The sequence below is a fragment of the Mustela putorius genome, unplaced genomic scaffold (assembly GCF_011764305.1).
Source record: "Mustela putorius furo isolate JIRA1106 unplaced genomic scaffold, ASM1176430v1.1 tig00000228_pilon_pilon_pilon, whole genome shotgun sequence".
Taxonomy (NCBI): Eukaryota; Metazoa; Chordata; class Mammalia; order Carnivora; family Mustelidae; genus Mustela; species Mustela putorius.
Window position 1 is genome coordinate 15,283,471 of NW_025421322.1, and position 17,781 is coordinate 15,301,251.

At 34.1% G+C, this 17,781-nt stretch overlaps 1 protein-coding gene across 1 annotated transcript in view; it reads right to left on the minus strand.

The window, feature by feature from the left end:
* Positions 1-1,138: 1,138 nt before the first annotated feature.
* CSMD3 (CUB and Sushi multiple domains 3) overlaps positions 1,139-17,781 on the minus strand; it is a 1,237,422-nt gene continuing 1,220,779 nt past the window's right edge. The window contains exons 67-71 of the mRNA XM_004743466.3: positions 14,992-15,150; positions 12,743-12,855; positions 9,832-9,919; positions 7,122-7,257; positions 1,139-3,144 (exon numbers count right to left, since the gene is read on the minus strand). Of these exons, the coding sequence (XP_004743523.2) occupies positions 2,985-3,144; positions 7,122-7,257; positions 9,832-9,919; positions 12,743-12,855; positions 14,992-15,150 (656 nt within the window). The 3' untranslated portion in view covers positions 1,139-2,984. The remainder of the gene's footprint in view (positions 3,145-7,121; positions 7,258-9,831; positions 9,920-12,742; positions 12,856-14,991; positions 15,151-17,781) is intronic.

Consider the following 17,781-nt stretch of genomic DNA (forward strand, 5'->3'; position numbering starts at 1 on the left):
TAAAAATAAAATTACTTCAACTAAAACTGATACTAACTTTTGAGAGGGTTAAGGATAAAAGGCATTAAGATAAAAAATGACCAAAGGCTAAAAAGGAGAAGACACGAAACAGGAAAGGATATTAAGAAAATTATCAGAAGAGAGGAAGTAAATTAAAAAGTAAAAAAAAAAATGAGGAAGTAAAAAAGCATAGAGAGGAATAAAAATAAGGACAAACAACAATAAGGGAAAACATAGGAGACATGAAATGAGTGTAAGATGGAGGTAATACAGTTAAAGTTTAAAAAGAAACTACAATCATGTCAAGAAGCATTCATTTCTCAAATGAAAGTGTAATAAACCTAGACAGACCTTTAAAGGCTGGAGGTGGAGGCTATGAAATACAAAGACAATATATTTTGTGAAAGAGTTCTCTAATAAAATTAAATTTAAATAACTTGTGAGTTGAACTTCATAGACTCTTAATCAGTTTCTTGAATACAAAATTTGCAAGATAGATATCTTTTTGAATATCAGTTTAATGTAGCTATTCAAAAGATTATTAAGTTCCTACCTATGAAGGATGATAAAAATAAGTATCTCTAAGAAAACACACTATAAGGGAGCCTGGATGGCTCAGTGGGTTGAGCCCTCTCAGCTCAGGTCATGATCTCAAGGTCCTGGGATCCAGCCCCGCATTGGGCTCTCTGCTCAATGGGAAGCCTGATTCCCCATCTCTCTCTGCCTGCCTCTCCGCCTACTTGTGATCTCTCTCTGTGTCAAATAAATAAATAAAATCTTAAAAAAAAAATAAAAAGAAAGCACACTATAGAAATATAAGAAATCATCAGATATACCTAAATTTAGACAGTAGTGTTAAAATAGTTACACATAAGGAAAATTCTAAGATGAGGTTCTTATGATATTATTATGTTTAGTGGAAATCTGTTTACTTCTAAAAGAGTGTCACCCTTGGGGAACTATAAAACATAAAGAAGAAAAACACCCATGTCTCATTATTATGTTGCTAGATAAGTATAAAGTATGTAGTTTGGGAACTTTAAAACATCAAATGAATTTGGGCTGTTTATTCTTTTTGCTATCCAGTCAGTACACTGGCAGACAATTTTGAAAAGAAAACACATTTTACAAAAGCAATTATTCATTTTTATTTTGTTTACATTGCACTGAAAATTTACATCATACTTTTACAAAGTTTTTTTCATAAAAATATACTTCTTTACAAAAGTGTATGCATTAATATAAGAGGAGTAGCCAGTTGCAGAAGAAACATTGTTTAAACAAGATCTTAAATGTATTAACCTTAACATTAATGAATGAATCATTGTTATTGCAGTCATTTGAATAAACAAGAATAAATAACTGATGGCATAAAATTTAAAACAGCATCCTGTCAGTAGAGTACAATGTTGAGAAAATTGTATGAATTTCCAAAACAATGTATCTCAAAGTGGTTTACAAGAAATTCACTAAATGTTGTAGAGATAGATCCAAGCAGCGCTTCCGGGTGCAATGATTTCTCTTAGGCACTCTGTCTCATGATACAAAAAGTCGAGACTGTTTACAGAGTTTTCCGCATTTGAGAGGGACAACAACAAAGAGTTCACACTGGGTACAGAATTTATTCAACGAAGTAAAACATGCTATAAAAGGAAGACAATGGCCTATTAAATCAATAAGCTGGCATTGCTGTGATACAGTTGTAAATGAGCCACCAATAATTTGCAAATGCAAATCTTAATTTGATGATGAAAGAAATCTGTCATATCTGAAACCTGCTTCTTGAGAATAAGAGTATAGAAAGTTCAAAATACATGAAAATTTGGAAAATCTACGACGTTAGGAAATAAATTTGTATTGGTGATTTGAAAGTGTAAATTTTTTTGTAGTCATTATATTTATGGACTGGTCCAAAATGTATGTCTAACTCACTGTTAGATAAAAGTTAAAAGCTTAAAATCTTATACTTCTAACTCATTGTTGATTAAAGTTCAAAACCATGTGAAATAAATTTGGAGACTCAACTGGAAGGAAAATAGGATATATCATAGATTAAATATAGTAGATTAATAGGTTCTATTTGGTCTTTCAAAAACTTTGGAAAGTGTGGTAAAGGATGATAAGTTTGGTGTCTCAGATAACTGCAAAATCATCACTATTACAGATAATTTTTGCCAGCTAGAGTGGTTTCTGGGTGACAAAACAGGCAGAAGCGAGGTGTTAAACACTGCCCCATGACTTATGGAATAATATTGGCTATAACATAATGAGGGAAATTGGGAGACTAGCACAATGATCTTGCCATTTGTAGAAACCATGACAACCAGTCTACAAAGAATAGCAGTATGACACTGAAGAACAAATACCAGAAAGAGTCAAATCAGAGTAGGCAGTCTTATCTCTTTTGTGGCATGAATTCACTCATAAACACTTCAGGGCATGACTCAATCTGAAATAACCATGGAAATAAGGAAGACAATGACTCAATTAACAAGAACGGATACTGGATAGAGTGGTGTGAAATACAGACTCATGGGTATGATGTAGCTCATGACAGTTAAAGAGAAGTCAGTGATCTATTGACTCTTGTAAGTATAGCTCTTATTTTCTACCCTATATCTTTTTTTTTTTAAACCCAGTCCCTCTAATATACTTTATAAAGCACAGAAATACTGATAGTGGATGCTCCTCCAATATATGCAAATAAGTTTATGTTTTAGAATAATCTCCTTTTTAAAAAAAGCAAATAAACTGTGAGTAAGCACTCTCAGAGTGCAGCCAAATTTCTGTAAAACTCTCCATGGTAAACATGAAGAAGAATTATGGTCCAGTTTATGAAAAAACACTCTTCTCTATCATTCCTCAGGAAAAGGTGACCCAGCAAGTCCTGAAAAGTGTGCTTTAATTTGTTTAGCAGTGAACTAAATGTGCACTGTTTTGTGTGTCGATTTCCAAGCTTCTGAAGAAGGCAAAGAGTTGCCGAGTTAGACCATTGTGCAGACCGTGTTCAAGTTGGGATCGAAACGTACTGCTTTCCCTTCCACTGACTTTGCGTTGGTATCATACATGGGGTTTTCAAAAGCTGCTTGGCCATTGTTATTTTCATGAACCGAACATCCTGTATACTGTGTTTTGGGTGCAGTCCTGTTGATGAGAACATTGATTAGCTATGCGTTAATGTTCTTCTAGAAACAACAGAGTAGGACTCAAATATAACATACTTGAGTTATCATTCTTAATGCATAATGTAACTTCAAAATATTAATTGAGAAATCATAAGCTCAACACATCGAATTTGAACAATTCACCAGTCACTTGTAAACCGTGAGTGATTTTTATTATTTACATATAATACATATTAATGTACACTACCAATATGAGTAATACAAGTATAAATAAATGTATTTTGGCTATTTTCATCAATTTAAATTTTCTGATGCAATAATAAACAACCATTGTGAATTTGCATGTATAATGTAAGTAATTATGGTGATGATAAAATGTATATCTCATTACTATCCATCCATCCATTCATTCATTTTTCAAATATTTACCAAGCATCTGTTATACCAGGAATGAGCTTGGACTTTGGATACAGAATTAAAAAAAAAAAAAAAATACAAGGAAGGCATCACTCTCATGGAGCTCATAAGGTAGTAATAGAAAATAATCAATAAATAAATATTTATAAATGAGTTAAAATAAATGAGTTAAATGAGGTAAAATAAAATGAGTTAAATGAGTTAAAATATAATAAATGAGTTAAATGAATGAGTTAATGAGTTAAATGAGTTAAAATAATGAGTTAAAATAAAAGGAGTTAAATGAGCTAAAATAAAATGAGTTAAATGAGTTAAAATAAAAATAAATAAAATAAGAAAAATAGCTAATAAGAAGTGTTCTGATAAAAAGGAAAGCTGTTGATATGACAGGAAGTAACAGGGACCCACTTTAGGAACAGTAATAAGAAAAAGTATCTCTGAGGTAGTAAAATGTAATCTGAGACTTGAAGGACAAGAAGAAGCCAGTTCTGGACTAATTAAAAAGTATTTCAGAATGAGCAGACAACTAACATTGAGGCCTAATTTGGGATGGTACTTAGAGTATCCTAAAAACATACTCAATTTCCTTAAAAATGACATATATAAGAACAGGAAACTCAAAATCTCAAAGAAGAAGTGACTGTACTGATAACTAAGTCATGAAAATAGTTTCCAAAGAATTACTGATAACTGATCATTTGGTTTTACTTAACAAAACACATGGACTCTAGGCCAGCTAGTATAACTTGCTGGTCCTGATTCCTTCTTCCTTTTTTATTTCTCTCTCCTTTGGCATTTCTGATTTCTCATTTCCCACATTCCACTGGATAATTTGCTGACATTCATTATGGTATAAAGGCGGACTTGCTCCTACCTGTTTCTGGGACCTAATTACTAAAATGGATATACCTCAAAATAGATCTGCTTCTCAACTCCTATGTTTACAACCAAACACCACAAATTTCAACTACTTTATCATATTTTGCATTTGTATTATATTATTTTATTATCCCTAATGCATTTTCTGAATCTTTCTCTGTATTAAGGATTGTTAGATGACTTGTATGGCAATACATTTTGTTAAAGCTATCTTAAGTTTCTTTGAATGGGATCACCTAAATAGTTATATTGCTTACAACTTGCTCCTGCCAGGTACATAATTCTAATGAATAATATTTGTCTCTATTTTTTCAAACTATATTCACAATAAAATCCAGAAGAAAGGGACACCTGGGTGGCTTAGTGGGTTAAAGCCCCTGCCTTCGTCTCAGGTCCTGATCTCAGGGTCATGGGATGGGAGATGGGAGCCTGCCTCCCCCACCCCCCCTGCCTCTCTGCCTACTTGTGATCTCTCTCTTTCTGTCAAATAAATAAATAAAATCTTACAAAAAAAAAAAGGCAACATCATTTTCTCCTAATTAAGCAAGAATCATGAAGAGATAAAGAAATGTTATAAAAATATTGAACAACAGCTTTAAGGAAAATAATACCAAGTTTCAGAAAAGTTTACAACATCAACAAAAAGTAACTTAAAATGAATTGAACTTTTACTTATAAGAGCTAAACCTATTATACTCTTTGGAGAAAACATACAGGTAATTCTGTTCTGGATTCATGACCTTGAATCTGGCAATGGTTTCTTAGATATGACACTTCAAGAACCAATAACAAAAGAAAATAGATAAATTGGACTTTACCAAAATGAGGAACTTTTATATATCAAATGGCACTATCAAGAGAATGAAAATACAACTCATAGGAAGGGGGGAATATTTGTAAACCATATATGTGTCATGAGTCTAGTTTCCAAAATCCATAAAGAACTCTTAAAATTCAACAAGACAAATGACTCAATTAAAAAATGGGCAAATACTTGAATAGGCATTTCTTCAAAAGAAAATGGCCAAGAAGCACTGAAGAGATGCTCAGTGTCATTGGTAATTAGGGAAATGCAAATCAAAACTACAATGGGATAGCACTTCACACATACATTAGGATGACTATAATAAAAAGAAAGAAAAAGAAAAGAAAAGAGAAAATAACAAGTGTTGGCATGGATGTGGAAGAAGTAGAACAGTCATACCTTGCTGGTGGGAGTATAATATGGTGCAGTTGCTCTGCAAAACAGTTTGGTGCTTCCCCAGTAAATTAAATGAACGATTACCACAAACCCCAGCTATTCTGTTTGGGGTATACACCCAAAAGAATTAAAGCTGGTGTCCAAACAAAAACTTGCACAAGTGTCTATATCAGCGCTATTCACAACAGCCAACATGTAGGAGCAATCCAAATGCCCATCAACTGATGAATGGACATATTTAAACATAACACATTCAAACACTGTGGAATATTATTCAGACACATGCTATAACATGGAAGAAACTTGAAAACATTATGTTAAGTTTAAGAGACCAGGTATAAAATATCCCATAGTATGTGATTCGATTTATATGAAATACCCAGAATAGGCAAACAAATGCAGATAGAAGGCAGATTACCATTTGCCTAGGCCAGGGATAGGAGGAGTGGGGGATGACTGATTAGAGGGCACAGAGTTTCCTTTTGGGATGATGGAAATACTCTAGAACTGGCAGTGGGGGCCCCATGACATTGTGAATATACTAAGTGCCACTGAACTATACACCTAGGATGGCTTAAATGGTTTCATGTTATGCATATTTTACAAAAATAGTTTTTAAAGAAAGATCAGAATAGCCTGCTTTATAGATAAATTTAGTGATGAGTTTTTCTCATTAATAAAATCTGATATTGACAAACAAGGCCTAAGGTGCTGTGCTGCTAAAATTCAATAGTTACACATTCATGTAATATTAAATAAACCATTCTTAGATAATCTAGACTGAAATTTATAATAATATCGGTTTTCAAAAATATATAATAACAGTCATTTAATTATCCCATTATCTACATATCTTTTTCTTGATAAAGGATAGTCCCAAAGAGCAGACAATTGTATAATGAAGCCACTTGGGATGTTGGAAAGGACATAATAAACAAGGACAAACTAATAAAATGTACAGTCATATAGTTGATATATCAGAAACACAACATTAACTGCATAGTCTAAAAGCAGCAGAAGAAAAAAAGAAGATTAGAGGATTTTACCATCTGTCTGCCTGGGTAAAATTGGTCAGCATTGTCATGTGAACTAAAGAGGTCTGGACACAAGCTTCTTTTTAGTTCTCTAAATAAATCCGGCAGCAGGTATCACATCTTTGATTTAAACCTTAATCTGGTTTTGTATCCCTAAAGTCTCATTATGGATAATGCAAAACTGACTGACACGATTAAGTATGTACCAGGAAATCTATAGTCAAAAGTAGGAAGGGTTAAGTTGAATGTTTGTGGGAATGAACAGAGCAATTTTTGTTTTATCGTGTTGTGGTGATGGGAGGCAGGTCGGGGAAATGAGGTTTTTAACAACAGTTGCAATATCTGGCACACATTATTTTCAACAACCCAGGAGAAAATGGAAATTAGGATTTGAAAGGGAATACTAAAAGGAACATGAAATTGAAGATTTTGGAAATGTTTTGTAGGTGAAATCAACAAACTTACCTTTGTTTATAAAGATAAAATCCAAATCCTGCAAATATAAGTGCAAAAAAAGGCACAAGAATAGCAATGGCCACAGAACTACTGTTGGTACCATGAGGCTGATTTGAAGAATTTGAGCCTTCTGACGTGTTCAGTCCTATAAGATTAAAAAAAAAAATCAACTTTATTTGATCACAATTGATTTTTATGTTTATGAACCCGTCATTTTCTTTCTTTCTCAAGATATCTATTTGGAAAGAACCTAGATGTCCATCAACAGATGAATGGATCAAGAAGATGTGGTATATATATTATACACAATGGAATACTATGCAGCCATGAAAAGAAATGAAATCTTGCCATTTGCGACAACATGGATGGAACTAGAGCGTATCATGCTTAGCGAAATAAGTCAAGCAGAGAAAGACAACTATCATATGATCTCCTTGATATGAGGAAGTGGTGATGCAACATGGGGGCTTAAGTGGGTAGGAGAAGAATCAATGAAACAAGATGGAATTGGGAGGGAGACAAACCATAAGTGACTCTTAATCTCACAAAACAAACTGAGGGTTGCTGGGGGGAGGGGGTTTGGGAGAAGGGGGTGGGATTATGGACATTGGGGAGGGTATGTGCTTTGGTGAGTGCTGTGAAGTGTGTAAACCTGGTGATTCACAGACCTGTACCCCTGGGGATAAAAATATATGTTTATAAAAAATTTAAAAAAATATCTATTTGGAAATGTACATAGGAAACAAAGGTAATTCATGAAACTCCTTCAACTCTTTTCCGTACAAGTTCGTAGAGAGCATTCTATGTATAAGGCATTTTTCCAGGGAAGGAGGCAGAATAAAAAATAAGCAGTGTCTCTGAACTGAAGAGTTTATAGCATTGTGGAAAGAATAACATGACAGAAATAATCGTAGACATCAAGCATGAATTAATGATCAATGTGCTTTAGGAAGAGAAGAAATAATTCCATCTGGTGGTGTGTAGGAATGCATTCGGGAGAATATACAAGTGAGGCTGGCTTTGAAGAATTCATAGAACAATGGATGAAGAAGGAAGCAGGACCATCATAAGCCCAGAAGTGGGAAGGTGAGCGGCATGTTTAGAAGCTGTGACAAGCACTGGTTGTAGCTGTGTGGAAAGGATGTAGAGAGAAGTACGTATCAGTGTGGTAGGAGTAGGATGCTAAAATGGAAAACTGTGGTCAGGTCCTGAAAAGCCATAAGCATCATTCTAAAGAGTTCAAACTTATTAGCTACTTGTGGTGAGGGACAACAGAGGGTTTTAGAAATAAAAGCCCCTGTGATAAGACATACAATTTAAAGCAGTGACTTGGGTGGGGTGGACTTCAGGGAATCTGGACTAGAAACTAGCCTACTTCAAAGGTCATAGCAACATCCCAGATAAAAATGGAAAATGATCCTTATCCTAGAACACTTGGAAGAGCATGAAAAAATAGATGCAGGAGAACATTTTGTAGTTAAAAAGCAACAGAACCTTTTTGTGAGGATAAGATGTAAGAGGGCACAGAATGAGAAGGGTTCCACTTGGGGGTGAGTAAATGGCAAAGACATTAGCAAAATTAGGAAATGAGAAGAATCAGGTTGGTTAACATGTTGGCATAAGGATCAGGGGAGAGAAAATAATGGAAAGGATGTATTCTGTGTTTTGCTTTTATTTTCCCCAGAAAGAAATAGCTCCTTTTTTTTAATAGGTTCTGTTTTAGACATACAGTACATGCAAAGCTTTTGGGAATAGTTTGCATAAACATCTTGCATTAAATTACACAACTATGTTAATGTACTGTGTCAACAAATGTTTTATCTGGTTTTCAAACTAACACAATTTTAGGCAAGACATTATCTGAAATGACATCTTGTTATTGTTCACTTAGAGAAAGCTCATTTCCCTTTTTGATAAAGAGTTATGTACAACTAAATCACACCTTAGTCCAGGTTAAAAGTTAATACCTTATTTCTACCTTATTTTTCAGGGACTCAGAATATTTATGTAAAAGTTCGAAGTAATGGAATTTTTAAGATAAACATCAAATAGTACTTTTTAGAGCCTGAATTTATTCTTTATATATCAATACCACCGTAAAATAATGGGAGACAATATACCTTAGGAAAATTACATACCAAAAGCTATGTTAATAATTATATTCAAGAAAGACCATTAAATGTCTGTGTACACTCTAGAAGAGTTGAGAATGTTGAAACCTGTGCCTCCTACTACATGAAATTTACATATCTGAATAGCATAAAGCCCCAAAATAGGGTCCATTCCTCAAAGTTATTTTCCCTTTCCAGACCATATGACATTTTCAAAGTGCCACTACATTTTTGAAAGAGAAAGTTGCAACAATATTCAAACTGAAGAGAAGTACTGCAATTCTGAATAAAATAAAATAATTTATAGTTTAATATTTTCTTTTATATTTGCATCACTTTTTCTCTTTTTTACTTGCTAAGGGCAAGACAGTGTGTCATATTTATTAGAAATATGATAAGAACCAAGCACTGTACAGGGTTGGTACATGGAGAATCAATATTTTGAAGAATGAGATTATTTAAAAGGCTATCAAATATATCAATGTATAATCCTGACAATGCAAAATTCAAAATGCAGGAAGTGTGCCTAATGTACAGAATCCACTGTACTTTCTTATGATGTCTGGAGTAATAAAGGAACTACATGAAAATGAAAATGAATACATTACCCAGTCTTTGTAGTCCAAATTGCCCATAATCTTTGCCCTGAATAAATCCTTGAAATACGTAAGTAGCTCCATCAGGCTCAGCAGAAACCTAAAAATATTTATAAGGTTGATTAAATCTGAAGATTGGACACAGCTATATTTTCCCAGCCTTAATAAATATTCAGTTTTACTCTCAAATGAATGTTATGCAAAGTTCCTAACTCTGTATCTTCCTCCTACGTAAAACATAGCATACTGTGTAAATTTGCCATTGTTAAAAGCAAAATCAAAATTTTCACTTTTAACTAATTAGGATATTAGAAAAAGGGGGTTGTTATTACTATAATGATGTAGAGATTTCTCTTAGGCTAAGATACCTGCTGTCAAAAAAAAAAGGACAATGATATGATGAAAGAGAATAAAGCAAATGACCAATTAAAAATTAAAATATAATAGGATGCTTGGCTGGCTCAGTCATTGGGCATCTACCTTTGGTTCAGGTCATGATTCCAGGGTCACAGGATAGAACCCCACATCAGGCTCCCTGCTCGGTGGGAAGCCTGTTTCTCCCTCTCCCACTGTGTTCCCTCTCTCTCTCTGTGTCAAATGAATAAATAAATAAAATCTTTTTAAAAATTAAATATAATAAAACCATACTTTGTAGATTTTATTCCTGTTTAGCATGCATGCCCTCCTTCTCTCCTCCTCACCAAGCTTTCCATCTCATTGAGCTTAGTCCTGTGACTTGCTTTGGTCAATGAAATGTGGGTGGAGTTAACAAGAAGTCAGTTCTAAGCCCAGGCCTTAAGAGGCATGTTTCCATTATAATAAGTGAAAGAAACCAGTCACAAAAGACTACATATTGTATGACTTCATAAATAAGAATATCCCAAACAGAGACATCCATAGAAACAGAACATGGATTTATGGTTGCTTAGAGTTAGGGTGGAGATAAGGGATGAATGGGTAGGGTGATAGCTAAAGGATGTGGAGTTTCTTTTTGAGGTGATAGAAATATTCTAAAATCAACTGTGGAGATGGTTACACACTTGCAAATATACTAAAAACCACTGAATTGCATACTTTATACGGGTGAATTATAGGGTATATGACTTATATCTCAGTGGTGATGTTTAAAACACATTATCCCTCAGAGCTTCTGACATCTGACAAGAGAATATGCTGTGGGTAGCTTCTGCTTCTCCAGGCTGGGCCCCAGAATAAGATACCTGAAGCAGACCTGAACTTGCTACCACTTGCCTCAAGTGGCACCCACAACTAACTTTGACTCTGAGATTTTGTGATTTTGTCTAAAGTTGTAAAAGCTGACTATAACATGCATCTTGCATGTATATAAAATCCTATATTTAAGAAATACATGAGTACTGTGATTTTGTCTAATGTTGTAAAAGCTGACTATAACATGCATCTTGCATGTATATAAAATCCTATATTTAAGAAGTACATGTGTACTGTGATTTGATCTCATAAACAAAACAGAAATAGATATATTTCAGTGTTCTTGTTAACTAGTAATGTGAATTGGCTCTGGGTTTATTTTACTTAGTTACCAGAGTCCTGTACATTATTGTAAAAGTTGTAAAGCACCTAGAATCCTCACCCTAAAAAGCAAACTATCATACCAATCTATCCATAGCAGCCTGGCATGTCAGAAGAAGTGATTTATTCCTTATTATCAGACATCATATTCTGGTCATGGTCATTTTTAAAAATGAAATCCTCCTCAAATGAAGAGCTCAAACTCTAATATTTAAATGAATGAATTCGGGCGCCTGGGTGGCTCAGTGGGTTAAGCCGCTGCCTTCGGCTCAGGTCATGATCTCAGAGTCCTGGGATCGAGTCCCGCATCGGGCTCTCTGCTCGGCAGAGAACCTGCTTCCTTCTCTCTCTCTCTGCCTGCCTCTCCATCTACTTGTGATTTCTCTCTGTCAAATAAATAAATAAAATCTTTAAAAAAAAAAAAAAATAAATAAATAAATAAATGAATGAATTCATTCTGTTTGCTTCCTAGATGAAATAATACAATTACACAATTTGAGTGCATTGAAGACACGAGTTAGTTTCCAACTCCACGAACACCGGCACAGATAGAGAAATAAGATAAACATTTTTTTTTCCCCCTCAGGCACTAAACTTACTGAAGCCTATGACCTACTATCTTCTTTCCCTCTAGGCCTTCCTTGTAAAAGAAGACTTGTTACTTGTTAGGATGTAGTCAGAGCTCTCCTGCTTGTTTTTTAGGAAAGACTCCAGGGGAATATGTGAATAGAAGATTTGTTGCTTCCAACTCCCAATTTAGAAACTCCATTCACATAAGTGGCTGAATAGGACAGGGTGATTCCACTGTGAAGCTATGGTAACCATTTTCCACATGAAGTCACTTACGTAACTTCCTTTTCATAAACAACTTTATAAAATATTCTAGGTATTTTTGTAAAGTATTCTAAATCTGTTAAATTTAGATTAAAAAGCTTAAATGTAATGGGCATCCTTAATTTTTCTGATGCATTTCATAAATCACCTAAATAGGTCTTAAAACAGTGGATCCAGACAAAGAATGAATTATAGTTTATCCAGATTTATTTATCATAGTACTGACCATAGACAAATAGATTCGATGAAACCACTAAAAAACTATATGGCCCTCATACACATAAATATTACAAAAGTTAGCAAAATTCATCAGAATCCAGTATTCTTAGGTTTAACATTCTAGATTACTAAGTATTTACACTGAATTTTTTTTTTCAAAATAATTTACCCATAATAGTAATCTTGCCATTTTATATGTGCATGTGTATTTATAGTTAGCTAAATTTAGAAAATTACCTTTTTCTGGAATCTTAATGACAAATTATAGTATAAATTGGTTATTAAAATCAGCGGTAGACATTTAAACAACTATACTTACAAAGCCATCCATCGCCCAATTGTCCTCTTTCATTTTCTTCACAGAAGCATGAGTTGGTACTTTAATAAGGTAGATATGTAACATCAGGCGAGCTTCCTGGCTTTTATATACCCCTGTAAAATGTAAGGACATTTTAGTCTACAAATTTTGTAAATAATTATGCTTCATTTTATTATCTTTAACTCCTTAAATATATCATGTAATACATGTCATAGAAAAGAAATCAAACAAGGCCAAGTTGAGACCAGCTTCATCCATAACGCTTTCCACAAATCCTACAAAATATGTTAATCCCTCAGCAGAAATTCTCAATTTAAATCTTAATTGTGGGGTTAAATTACCTATGCTCTTAAAATTAAGTATTACTGTTCTTACTAAAATCATTCCATGATATTATAAACAAAATAACTTCTTCTCCCAAAGAAATTTAAAATCTTTGAAGATACACATCAAGTGTTAAAATCCCTGATATTTTTCTTAATAATGAATTGGGTGCCAACTCTGAAAGAATATTCTAGGTTCTACTGGAGCCACAGAGAAGAATATATATGTGTCTAAAGATAGAATGCTTAAAAGCATTTCCAATGAAGTAGATGTTAGTCACATGTATATCCAACAAAACACATTAAAAAATATATAAATAAGAGACCAGAAGAGAGAAGGATCATTTTACAATGGAGTGATCAGGAAATGCTTATTAAGGAAAAAAAAGCATTTGGACTGGGTCCTAAAATCAAGTAGGGTCTTTAGTTTAAGTAGGTAAATATAGATAATGGCATAAAAGAGAAAAGCAAACATATATACAATTATTTTTATTTTTTTTCTTAAACAGTGAGTATCCTAAGAGTAGGAATAAGCTGGAATATAAATAAATGTACTTAGGGAAATAATAGGACAGAAGTCCCTAAGGAAAAATTTTGTGGTTAATTTATGGTTGCAATTTGACTCATGCATTCATTTACTTAATCTTTCGCCTGTGTAATAAGGTGTCATAAGAATATGCTGAGAATACAGAGATGACACATAGTCATCTAAAGTAAGTTACAGTTAACAGAGAAAGACATAAAAGGGATAAAAAATAATATTGTTGGGAAAATGTTACAGTTGATTTACATAGAGACAGTGATAACAAATTTATTTATGCCGGTTTTTCTATATTTGTAGGAATTTGTTTTGAGATTTTTCTAGATTAGATTAAGCATACACTTATTTTTGCAGGCTCTTATAGAAAATAAAGAAAAACGTTATCTCAAAGTTAAATAAATCAGTATCACGATTTAAATGAATTTATTTTGTTAATAGAAATCTTCTTTCAATTTATATTACTGTAACTGCATATAGCTTTTTAAATATAATACATATTAGTTTCTGACACTTTTTCTTTGGGCTTAACGGAGAATCATTCCCTAATTTAAATTCACTACTTAGACAATATTCACTGAGGCTTATTTTGTTCCAGATGCTTTTCTGATTTCTGAGGTATAGTAATGAAATAGAGGGCAAAGAGCTTCCCTCTTGGAACTTATACTGTTGGAGTATAGACAAGTAAATAATGTCATATCATGTCATGTATTACCATATTATACTATAAATAGTGAAAAGAAGAAAGTGAAACAGAATAAGACTAAGAGTTTATGTCTTTGTTTGTAATGAGAATATTACTTTAGATAGGGTCATTGGGAGTACTGTTGATGAGATGACATTTGAGAAAACATCTGAACGTCAGAAAAAAACAGAAGAAACACAATGGGGGAAATGGGCCCTACATCAAGGACACAGAAACTTGAGAAGGCTGAGCAGTTGGATAGGTTTCTGGGTCCCTTATGCTTCTTTAAAATGGTATAGCTCTACCTTTTCTGTCTTCAGTTATGGTATACACTGAAATATTCTCATTTGAAGAAAGGATTTTGTGCCCATAAAATAGGTTGTAAGTCATTGAGCTAGTCTCTTTGGTGTTACGAGAATACAGAAAAATTCAGTTATTCCAATCAAAAGTTCTTTTCTATTTCATGATGCCTCATTCTAGCTACATCAAAATATTCATGAACAAGCTTATTTCAAAATCAGCTTTTCATTTGTGTAGTAATATTCATGTATCCATCCAAAAATCAGAAAGCCTTGTTTCTGAATAAATTATGAATGTCATTAAAATGTAACAAATATTCACAGTATAAAAATCACTAATAAAAATGATAAAATGATGGAGGCAAAGGCATGAAGGCATCGTTTGCTATTCTTTAATGTGATACCTGAAAGTAGAAGTTCCATGTTGCTATTACTGAGTGTAGCATTGACTCTCCCCGTGGAAGCATTGAAACTAGTAACTGTCAAGGTCATAGGTTGTTTCCTTCCTTTGAAATTGTAAGAGCCTTTCCATATATAATTTTGGGCAAACACATCATCAGGAACTGTGAAGAGATTAAAGACACATATTAATTTTATGGTGCCCTATAAATATAAACAATAAAAAGTAAATTAATGCATATTAGTTTATTGAATAATGAAATTTTGCTAAACACTCAATAATGTGAAATGTGTATTATAAAGTGAATTCTTCATATACATGTTTCAAGTTTTTTGGAATAAACCAAAACTGCAATAACCTATATTTGTACTCATACCCGAGTCATCAATCAAAGATAGACAGCACCAATTAAAGACACAAGGCTTAAATTCAGAACCAGCTAAACATCAAATACACTTATATTTGGTCTCCTCCAGTAACATCCTTCAGAAGAAAAACAAAATGATTTTACTGAGCCATGTCAGTCTATATTTAAGTCCCAAGAGGCCTGCTTTTCTTCTGGCAGTGTGAGTAGATTTATGCAGGAAGAGCATAGCGTTAAACCTCCCTCTTGCGGAATAGCACTTAAAGACTGTTAGGAAGGATGCTCCTTTGTCCCCTTTACAGAATACTGAGACCAGTTATTTTAGTAATAGATGCTTCTGAGGAAGAACAGGGCTCCACCATATTGACAGCTTTGAATTTACAGGTATTTTTAGAAATAAAGGAATTGTCCCTAGAATTGCCCAACTCTCATGGGAGAAAGATGAATTGTGGTAGAATCAAATAATATCCTAAATGTTATAAAACTCTCATCTAAAGAAGGAATGCTCTTTATTTTAGATATAACCACATAAGGCATTATATTTATATAAATTCGTTATGTAATTTATCGTTATACAAGTCAAGGATGGCAAAGTCTACTCAGATTCTGAAAAAACCTGAGAAGCTTCCATTAACCATACACATCACAATAAAGTACATCTCCAAAAAGCAACAATTCCAGGGAGCTATGCCTATTTGTGCAAATGAGTAAATGACAGAATAGGGGAAAGCCTTTTTTTTCCTAACAAGGTACTGGCAATTTGTCACCTGGTCTTCACTACACACATCACACTTCGCATCGCCAGATCGTAGAGACTGGGGTTACATTCTCTGTGTTCTGCTCAGTAAACTAAAAGAGCAAAACTCCTGAAGACAGAAAAAACAAAACAAAACAAAACAAAACCCCCCAAAAAACCATGAAATATAAAATATGCTGAAGAGTTCAGTTTTTACTGAATATTTCTACACATGTGTTGTTCTATGGTAATTCAACAGCAATACAGTTAAAGGGTTAGAGCTGCAAGCCTGGAGTTAGGATCCTTGTAGTAAAGTCTGTCCTCGGGTGCCTGGGTGGCTCAGTTGGTTGGGCGACTGCCTTCAGTTTGGGTCACGATCCCAGGGTCCTGGGATTGAGTCCCGCATCGGGCTCCCTGCTCAGTGGGGAGCCTGCTTCCCCTCCTCTCTCTGCCTACTTGTGCTCTTTCTCCGTCAAATAAATAAATAAAATCTTTGAAATAAATAAATAAATAATAAAGTCTATCCTCTGCAATTTATAAACTGTGTGGTTTTGCATAGATTACTTAACTCTCTAAACTTGAATTTCCTCATGATTAAAATGAGGTTAACTTAGAGTTGTTGGGAAGAGTAAATGAGATAAGGAAAGTGAAGTGTTGAGCTAAGTGTTAGTTGCTACTATTACTACTACTACTGCTGCTGCTGCTATTATTCAGATAAAATAGGAAAACTGTGGATCTTAGAGCTTACTACATAATTGCTAATAAAATATATATTTAGCAGACATGTAGTTAGTAAAATGAATGATCCATAGTCTAGTTCTGTGACTCTGCTAAGTCATCCTTAGAGTGGCACTCCCTCCCCAAACCTCCAATTGCACAGCTATGTACGCTATAGGGGAATGTTACTCTATGTATGTCTGAAGGAGTCTTACTGAAACTTTGATACAGTGAATGAGTAAAAAGCCCTGGATCTGGTAAGCATGTGAAAGTTTTTAGTGAAAGAAAAGTGTACCTAAAACAAGTTTGTAGGAGAGAGTGACAGGCTATATTGCCCTGCACTAAATAGGTTCTCAGTCGTGCAGGAAAAAGCAGGAGCAAGAGAGAAAGCTATTCTAATGGCAATGCCTTGCAAATAGTAGACAGTAAGTAAGTGCTGTTGTCTGTCTGATTGTTTATTTCCACCCGGACTGGACTGTGATTACTCTTTGCTATCTCTGAACCTTTAAAGAAAACCTATTACATCTGCTGATCTTATCCATAGTCCTTAGGGGAATTAGTGTTGGTTGAAGAAGGTGAAAGAGAACCTTGACAGCAGGAGAAAAGAGCAATGGAAAGAACCAGATAGTGGCCACCGCCAAGTACATAACATCAGGTTTAATCACTGATGTGGAAGGAAATGTTTAACAACTGGGTCTTCTGAAAAACAAAACAAAACAAACAAAAAAGCTGATGTTCAGCCTTTGCTTATTTCTATGGTGTAAATATTACCACAGGAGCAGATTTCAAAGTTTTACCAATATGACATGGCTGAATGCAAAATTTGGGTGAATGCGCAGAATTGTCTGCGATGAACCGCTCTCTACCTGAGGCTCAAACACGCCACTTACTGCCCTCTACCTTTTGAGAAATGCAACTCAGGTTGGGCAAAACAGGCACCATCTGGTCATTTCCATTCCCGTGTACAATGGGAATGA